General features: G+C 57.7%; 1 protein-coding gene across 1 annotated transcript; it reads left to right on the plus strand.

The window, feature by feature from the left end:
• The first annotated feature begins 307 nt into the window (after nt 1-307).
• Nucleotides 308-8,858, plus strand: LOC120369229 (zona pellucida sperm-binding protein 4-like). Its single transcript, XM_039482254.1, has 11 exons — nt 308-480; nt 1,721-1,876; nt 2,349-2,536; nt 2,764-2,858; nt 3,424-3,513; nt 5,903-5,946; nt 6,380-6,569; nt 6,654-6,801; nt 7,243-7,321; nt 7,792-7,905; nt 8,719-8,858. The coding sequence occupies exons 1-11, from the start codon at nt 309-311 to the stop codon at nt 8,856-8,858; spliced, it is 1,416 nt and encodes a 471-aa protein (XP_039338188.1). The 5' UTR covers nt 308.
• The last annotated feature ends 353 nt before the right edge of the window (nt 8,859-9,211 follow it).

The following is a 9,211-nucleotide window of genomic DNA, read 5'->3' on the forward strand; positions in this document are numbered from 1 at the left end:
CAGGCATGACTGCGGCGGGTCCCGTCTTCCCGCGGCTCCGGTTGAGCTCCCGCAGGCATGACTGCGGCAGGTCCGCTCGTCCCGGGCTCCACTGGACCTGCCGCAGGCATGCCGGCAGGAGCTCAACCGGAGCCGCGGGAAGAGGGGACCCGCCGCGGGACCAGGGAAGGGCGGCGCAGCGCTCCGCGCTGCTTGGGGCAGCCCGATTTCTAGAGCCGCCCCTGGCTCTGGCCAATCCCAGCTGCCTGCAGGGTACAAAGGGGGCCGGCTGGGGGAGGTGCCTTATGGGTCACTGGCAGAAGAATAGTATGGCTGGGGTGTGGTGGGGGCAGCTTCCTGTAGGAGTGGTGTGCTTCTGGTTGCTGTATTGCCCCTTTGCCCTGGGGGATCCTAGGGGGCTGGTCTGTGGCCAGAGAAGCCTGCAGTTCATGCTGCCTCCTGGCCAGGCTGGGGCAGGTTCACTGGCACTGACTGCTTGGGGTAAGTGAGGCCAGACCTGTATGCCCCTCCCTGGGTGTCTGGAGGGAGTCCAGGGTGTGGCTCTGTCCCAGGGATCCCTCAACCTGTCCAAGCCCTGCCCAGCAGCTGGCTGAGTCCTAGGGAGCCTGAGCAATGGCTGACCTGAGCTGCAGTTTAGGAGCCTGGGAGTGAGCCTGGCCTGGGCAGCCCCCTGCCAGCCAAGAGCCTGACCCCTCTGTGCAGGGGGGCAGTAGCTTCTTAGATGGCTCTTGTGCCCTCTTCCCCTGCACTGGCTGCTGATCTCCTTGTTCCTCCCTAGATACGGCTGGGAGGCTGCATGCTCTGCAGAATGACTCCAGCTGTGGGGTCTGGGTCTCCTGGGCTGCAGATGGCTCCAGGACAGTTGGTGCCTCCTATGCCAGCTGTTTTGTCTCTGAATGGCTGAGTGACCTTCTGGAACCTGCCTTGGGTTCTGGGCTTGCTGCTCTGCCAGACCTGACATCTGTGGGTCTCTCTCTCCCCAGGATGGTGGTTACCGGATGGTGGTTGGCATTGAGGGGATGGCTGCTGGTGAGGAAAAGGTTCTCAGGTCTCCCAGGAGCCTGCCAGATGAGGGCCTAGTGTCTTATTCTGAATGCCCCAACTGGTGGCTGTGAATGATCTTGTAGAGAAGGCTGCTTTCCTCCAGTTAGACAAAGGAGGCCTCGATCTGCCTCTGTGGGGAAGGCCTGTGTCTCCCTCTTCCCTTCCCTGGGGTCAGGTGGCCACTGTGGGGTCAGTGACTGCCCTTCTCAGGCAGAGGAAGACAATGCCTGTGGCAGAGAGCACACCCTCCTGCTTGGCTGCTCTTCTCACATAGGAGAGCCTGGCATTAATGGTCTTTGTATTGCATTGGTGCCTAAGGGCTCCAGGCAGGGCCTGGGGATGGTGACTGGTGCTGGAGGCTCTCCTAGAGGCCATGTCTCCACTACCCCATTGCTCAAACAGGTATGGATTAAATGGTGAGTCTTGGGGCTGAGAATGCACAGACCAGGTCCCCCCTTGGTGCTGGATGGTTCAGACTGAAGCCCCTCAGCAGAGTGTTTGTGAGCTGGACGCAGGATGTCTGTCCTTCAGAGCCCTTGGGGTCCTGTGGGAGCCTCAAAGGCCCCAGCCTAGCCAGGAGGGAGCATGCTCTATAGCCTAGCCTCTTGCCCCACCTAGTCTCTGTTCCTTCCTCTTCCTCTGAGTTCCATACTGCTTCCTATCTGTTTCACCCCAGCCCTGGATGCTCCAAGCCCCAGTGTCTGTGCTGCCATCCAGAGCCAGGACAGGCTGCCCTGTGCCTCCCCACCCATCACCCAGGGAGAATGTGAAGAACAAGGCTATTGCTACAACCCCAGTGATAGGGTGAAGCCTTGTTACTATGGCAATACAGGTGAGTTTCTGTGCACATAAATTGTCCAGAGCTGACTGTAATGGTCCCACGTGTGGGGGGCAGTGTCTGAGATACCTGGCATCAAAGCTGAGTGGGGTTTCCACGTACCCAGTCCTGTAGACAGCTGGGTGCTGGGCTAGTTAGTGTGATATATCAAGGCCATGTGCAACACTTTCCATTCAGCTCAGACTGAGGGCTGAGTGCTTCAGCCATGTCAATAACAGCCCCAGCGCAATGGCCTGGAATCCACAGCACATGCCTCATGGCCATTGCAGCTCCACCATGAGCTGTATGCTGCCAGGGTCCCTTGCAGTGCCAGCCTGTGCTCTTTGGGGTGCCCTGGACAGGTGCAGTAGAATATGGTGGGTTCTTATCCAGCTCCAGGACCAGCTGCTGGCTTCCTCTCCAGTGTCCTGAGACTGGCTAGCCCAGGTGGTAGGGTGACCCTGCCCCTTCCTTGGCTCCCTTCCAGTGACAGTGCAGTGCACTCCAGACGGCCAGTTCTCCCTCGCAGTCTCTCGGGCTGTGACGCTGCCTCCCCTGATCCTGGACTCGGTGCGTCTGGCCAGTGGGCGCGGAGCTGGCTGTGTCCCTGTGGGGCAGAACAACGCCTTTGTCCTGTTCCGGTTCCCACTCTCTGCCTGTGGCACCACTTTCCAGGTAAGAGTTGAGCTGGGGGAGGCCAGGATGGGGTCACTCAGCTGGAATAGAAGGGGGCTCAGATCAGAACAAGGTGCACTGGCAGGTCCCTTTCTGAGGTTGATGCAGCGACAAACCCTGCTGAACAAACAGTGGCTCCTCTGGGGCAAATCTCTGGCTTCCCCTCATCTGAAGCCTGGCTCTGCAAGAATCAAAGCTGGGGGTCAGTGACTGATCTCTCCTTGCAGATGGCTGGAGACCAGGGTATTTATGAGAACGAGCTGGTGGCATCCAGGGATGTGAGAACCTGGAGTCTAGGCTCCATCACCTGGGACAGCACTTTCCATTAACTTCTGGGGCTGGTACCTCCACCCCCTTCTGCTCTGCATCTCCAGAGCTGCCTCTGTCATGTGAGCCCTGCTCAGCTCATGGCAATGGTACAGGGCCAGCTGTTCCTTCAGAAAGCTATTGCATGGCAGGTGCCAGGCACTGCATAGTGACTCTCCCCAGAACCCTGGGTCCTATCGGCTCATGGTATCTAAGGGAGATGATTAAAAACACAGCAAGTCAATAGAAGGGCAATACTGGGGTGTCATAGAATATCAGGGTTGGAAGGGACCTCAGGAGGTCATCTAGTCTAACCCGCTGCTCAAAGCAGGACCAATCCCCAGACAGATTTTTGCCCCCTATCCCTAAGTGGGCCCCCTCAAGGATTGAACTCACAACCTGGGTTTAGCAGGTCAATGCTCAAACCACTGAGCTATCCCTCCCCCTCTTTGCTTATGGTCTTGGGCTTCTGGGCAGCTGGAATTCACAGGTTCTGACTGATTCCTACTTTTACCCCCAACTAAGGCTCTGCAGTGCACATCTGGCTGGCCATGCCCCACTCAGGCTTGTTGGCTCTCTGCTAGGTTACACATCTGCTGCAGCTATGCTATCAGTGGGAACTTCCTCCCCCTGAGTGTCCAGGTCTTCACCTTGCCTCCACCCGCTGCCATGTCCCAGCCTGGGCCCCTGGCATAGGCGGCAGGTTTGTATAATTTTTGGTGGGGCCCAAAATGGTGGTGCCCCCCCGCTCCCGCCAGGGGCGGCTCTAGAAATTCCACCGCCCCAAGCAGGGTGGCGCGCCGCGCCGCTTGCGCCGCCCTTCCCCGGTCCCGCGGCCGGGGCAGAAGTGCCTGCGGACAGTCCTGTGGTCCCGCGGCTCCGGTGGAGCATCCACAGGCATGCCTGCGGGAGCTCCGTCCGAGCCACGGGACCAGCGCACCCGCCGCAGTCATGCCTGCGGCAGGTCCGCTCCTCCCGGGGCTCCTGTGGACCTCCTGCAGGCATGACTGCGGAAGGTCCGCCGGAGCCAAATGCCGCCCTGCCAGGACAATGCCGCCCCATGCACCTGCTTGGCGCGCTGGGGTCTGGAGCCGGCCCTGGCTCCCGCCCTGTAAGCCGATATAAAATGAAGCTACAATGCATCAGTGCCACAAGATTACAAAGGTCAATTAAAAGTGGAAAGTCAGAAGCAGCACTTGCCTACTTCAATATACAGTATTATATTTTGTTGCACCTGTTGTGATGAAGTGGGAATGTCCTTAATATTTTCTCTGAATACTGTGTGGGTGCCTCAGTTTCCCCTGCAAGATGCCAACTGAAGGTGTTGGGGACAAAGATCAGGTGGCCTCCTTGTCCGGAAGAGACACAGAGGCCAGAGGAGGGAGTGTCAGTTTGGAGCTGGCTGGGGAAATGGGGAGAGACCCAGAATTTGGTTCTGGGCTCCCCACCCCCCAAGATGGACCTGACAGAGGGGTTCTGTTTTCTGTACCTACAAGCTCTGTTTAAACTGTGTTCCCGTCATCTAATAAATCTTCTGTTTTACTGTCTGGCTGAGAGTCACATCTGACTGCGGAGTTGGGGTGCAGGGACTTCTGGTTGCCCCAGGACCAGCCTGGGCAGACTCACTGTGGAAAGTGCATGACGTGGAAGGGCTGAATGCTCCGAGGTCAGACCCAGGAAGGTGTAAGCTTCTTGCCCTGGAGACAGTATGCTCCGAGAGAGGAGGCTCCCCCAGAGTCCTGACTGGCTTTGTATGGAGTTGTTCCAAAGCATCACAGCATCCCCTTCCACACCGTGCACTTCGCAGAAGTCCGCACAGGCACTGACACTCCCTCCTCCGGCCTTTGTCTCTTTTCCAGGCATTAGGAGGCCACCTGATCTCTCTGTTCTCCAACACCTTCAGTTGGCACCTTGCAGGGGAAACTGATTTGGGAGAAATGAAGTAAAAGCTGCCCAAACCGAGCTTGAGCACACCTGAATTTTGAGGTGTTCAAATCTGGAAGGCAGGTGCTGGGGGTGGGAGGGGGCTGTGGGCTCCATGGGGGAGCATGGCAGCAACTGTCTGGAGCTGCATGGAGCCAGACACGCTGGTCTGAGTGGCACAGTAAGCGGTTTGGGGGTTGGAGAAGGGGTAGGGAGTTCCGGGGGCAAGGGACAAGGAGCAGGGGTTGGATGGGGCAGAGGTTTGGAGGGGCAGTCAGGGGACAGGCAGCAATTGGATAGGCATGGGAGTCCAGAAGGTTTATCAGGGGACCGGTAGAGGGGTTCGGGGGGGCAGGTGGGTGGGGTCTCCGGCGGGGGCAGTTGGGGACAAGGCGACGGGAGGCTTGAATAGGGGCTGGGGTCCCCAGGGGCAGTTAGGGGCAGGGGTCTCGGGAGGGGGTAATCGGGGGGATAAGGACCAGTGGTGCTTAGATAGGGGGTGGGGGTCCTGGGGGGCAGTTGGGGCAAGGGTCTGGGGAGGGGGTAATCAGCGGCCAGGGGCTGGGATTCAAAGGGCTCTGGGCTGCTGGCAGCTGCGGGGAGCCCTGAGCCCTTTAAATCCCAGCCGCCTCCCCCGCTGGGATTCAAAGGGCTCTGGGCTCCCTGCCCCTGGGGCAGTGCAGAGCCCTCTGACTCCCGGCCGCGGCTGGGATTTAAAGGGCTCTGGGCTCCCCGCGCTTGCAGGCAACCCAGAGCCCTCTGACTCCCGGCCGCGGCTGGGATTTAAAGGGCTCTGGGCTCCCCACGCTTGCAGGCAGCCCAGAGCCCTCTGATTCCCGGTGGCGGCTGGGATTTAAAAGGCTCTGGGCTCCCCGCTCTTGCAGGCAGCCCAGAGCCCTCCGACTCCCGGCCCCGGCTGGGATTTAAAGGGCTCTGGGCTCCCTGCGGCTGCGGGCAGCGCAGAGCCCTCTGATTCCCGGCCCCGGCTGGGATTTAAAAGGCTCTGGGCTCCCCGCTCTTGCAGGCAGCCCAGAGCCCTCTGACTCCCGGCCGCGGCTGGGATTTAAAAGGGGCGAAACCTAGCTCCAACTATTGGTGGAGCAGAGCCCCTGACTGTAAATATTCCTGGGGCTAAAGTCGGCGCCCATGGCCCCTGGTGCTGGAGCTGCGCATTGCCACAGGTAGGAAAGCTCTGTGCAGGGTTCACACAGATCTCTTGGGGCAGGATTTGGGTCTCAGTTGGAGGGGAGCTAAATACTGTGTGGGATGGGAGGGTTGGGGACATGAGAGATTCTAGCTTGGCAGTGGAAACATGGGACAAGGCTGTGACTGACCTGTTCAGGCTGATCAATGATGTGTTTAGATTTACACTAATCTCTCTCTCTCTCTCTCTCAGCCGGAAGTGAGCTGTATCTGTCCTCAGTGTATGGAAAGGCAGCATTTTCTCCTGCATTGTGGGCTAGATCTAGCACAGTGGGAACACTGCCCCCTGAGCTGGGAGTCCAGGCCCCCCTGAACAGCCTGTGGTTGTCGGCCCTGTATGATGCACTATACTTCTCTACCTGCATCTCATGCTGACCTGCAGTGATCCCCCTGTGCTTGTCTCTGTTTCAGAGCAGAGTTATGGCTCCTACTACACAGACCGAGATTACCCTGTGGTGAAGGTTCTGCGGGACCCCATCTATGTGGAGGTCCGGATCCTGCAGAGAACTGACCCAGATCTGGTTCTGGTCCTGCACCACTGCTGGGCCACCCCCAGCACCAACCCCCAGCAGCAGCCACAGTGGCCTATCCTGGTGGATGGGTGAGTGGGCGTCTGGGGCAAGGGGTTTCTATTTGGGCCTGGGAGTGCAGGGCACCATCTCTCAGCTGCTCCCCTTATTCCCAGGTGCCCATACACAGGAGATAACTACCGCACCCAGCTGGTGCCTATAGGAGCTGCCTCGGGACTGCCGTTCCCATCTCACCGCCAGCGCTTCATTGTCAGCACCTTCACCTTCATGGAGTCTGCCTCCCAGCGGGCACTCACAGGCCCAGTATGACCTCCCTTCTATTCCAGTAGGACTGATCAGTCTCTGATGTGATCCATACTCTCTAGCACTCTGCATGCTTGCACCATGTCTGTCACATTGGGCCTGCTCCACAAGTCTTTCCCCCTTCTGTGTTGCTGGTCTCCCTGCCTCTCATCAGGGAATAGCACCATGAGACAGAGGTGTAGGGCAAACCTTAGGCTGACTAAGATTCTTCATCTTCCTGACCTCCATGATGCTCCTCACTGCCCAGCCCCTCCAGTGCTCTACACTAACAGGCCACTCACCCCACAGGTTCAGGTCCTGAGCTCTTGGACCCTGTAATCCGGAGTGTAGCTTCACTCCCCTGTAAGCAAAGGTAGGGGGCATGTCAAGAAGGGCCTGTCCAACCTGAGCTGTGATCTCCAGCTCTGCACCTCCCCTCTCTCTCTCTCCCCTCTCTCCTAGGTGTACCTGCACTGCAGTGCCTCAGTGTGCCGGCCCTCCAAGCTAGAGCCCTGCACCCTCTCCTGCCCTGCTGTAGCCCGTGAGTATCACCACAGCCCAAGCAAGGGGATGGGAAGGAGAGAGCAGGTGGGGTGGCTGCCAGGAGTCATGGACATATCTGATCAGCCATGAACATAAATCCATCTAGCTGGGTGACAACTGGGCTTCCTGCTCAACAAAGGGGAGTAGTTTCCAACTCACCCTGCTGCTTGCACAGCACAGTCACCTCTCTGAACAAACCAATGCAGAGTTCTCCACTCCATTTGGAATAGGGGCTCACTTCCCCTCTCCCTTCAGCGGGAGTGGCTGATAATGCAGCTCTCTTTCTCTGGCTTTGCCCTGAGGTGGCACTAGATGCTGAAGGGAGCTGGGCTGATGCTCTGCTACAGCAGATGCCCCACTGACTGGCTTTCCTCAGACATGGGGTGATGGAAGCATGGATGCTCCTTGGTTAACAGGACTTCCAGACTTGTCTGCTCTGTAGCTAAACAGCTGTTGTGTCTGTCGTAGGGGGCAGGAGGAGCTCTGAGCAGCACCTTCAGGATGGGCTTTCCCACATCACCAGCCAGGGGCCTGTGCTTCTCCTCCAGGCCAGGCTGAAGAGGAAAGTGTTTCCAGAACTTGGTGAGTCCAGCCTAGTATCCTTTGTAAAAGCCTTACAACTTAGCTGTGGGGGAGCTCCCTATGGCAGGGACCTCTTGTTCCAAGAGACCTTCCAGTCAAGGCCACCCTGGGGTGACCCTACAGCCGTAGGGCACCAAGCCAGTGTGAGGCTAATTCAGTCATTGACCTGCCCATGGCCAGTTGTAAGGATAACCAGGGAATTGACTCCTGTCTCCTTGACTACCTTTCCAACCTGGCTGGCTTACTTGGGTTTACAACCCTATGGTATCGGCTAGTAGTAATATTTAATTGCTGATCCTCATCCTGCTGTGGCCAAATGGACTTGGAGGGAAGGCAGCCTCTAAACCCATCGCTGGGCATGCATCCCTCTGACTCTCCTAGCCTGAATAACTGCTCTAGAGGCATTCCAATTAGAAGCCTGTGGGAAATGCCCAACCCTGTGTTCTGAGCACACTGGTATCACATTGCCACCAGAGAAGGCTGAGGCCCATGACAGCATGGCCTAGAGAGGCAAGACTGGGGGGCATGCAGAGCTGCTACTGACTCTTCTGCTGGAGGAACCGCTGGCTGCACTAACCCATCCAATCTGCAGTGAACATGTCCTGTTGGCAAGGGGCTAAGACAATAACCCACTCTCAGTCTTCAAGCTGGGAAGGACTCTGGATTTATGAGAGAACTGGTCTCAGTACAGCATAGTGCTGGTAACTACTGTATAATAGGTGGAGTCTGACTGGAAAAGCTGGAGGAGGAAATGGGAGCAGGATGGGAGTCTGATCAGGACTCTAAAGGGACTTGCTTGCTCTCTTTGTACAGGGTCACCAAGGAGCACTGGAGCAGCCTGGATCTTGGCCTTAGCTGGGGTGATGCTGATGGGGACGTTGTGTGTGACGCTCATGGCAGTCATGTGGGGGAGATGGAGAAATGCAGCCTGTGAGATCAGTATGATACAATAAACACTATTGCAAGCATGCTTCCTTTGGGCTTCCTGGGCTGGGGCTGCGTGGCCTGGCCCTGGGGGAAGCAGGAGAAACCACTTCCGGGCTTGGTACAAGCAGAGTGATGGTACTAGAATGCAGAGTCCATCTATGTCCCCTGGGCAGAGCTACCATCCTGTCCATCTACCACCTGTGTCTATAGTGGGTGCTAGCTGGGAGCAGGACACTAGCTTTCCTCACCAGCTGTCTTGCTAGTCAGTATTAGGTGCTTCTCTTCAGCTGCCCCCTCTGAGCACACAGCAGATGTGACCTGGGCATCTCAAAGCCAAACAGCAGCTGAGCACCAATAGACTCAAGACTGCTGAGGAGGG

The sequence above is a fragment of the Mauremys reevesii genome, linkage group 7 (genome assembly GCF_016161935.1).
Source record: "Mauremys reevesii isolate NIE-2019 linkage group 7, ASM1616193v1, whole genome shotgun sequence".
NCBI classification, from domain to species: domain Eukaryota; kingdom Metazoa; phylum Chordata; order Testudines; family Geoemydidae; genus Mauremys; species Mauremys reevesii.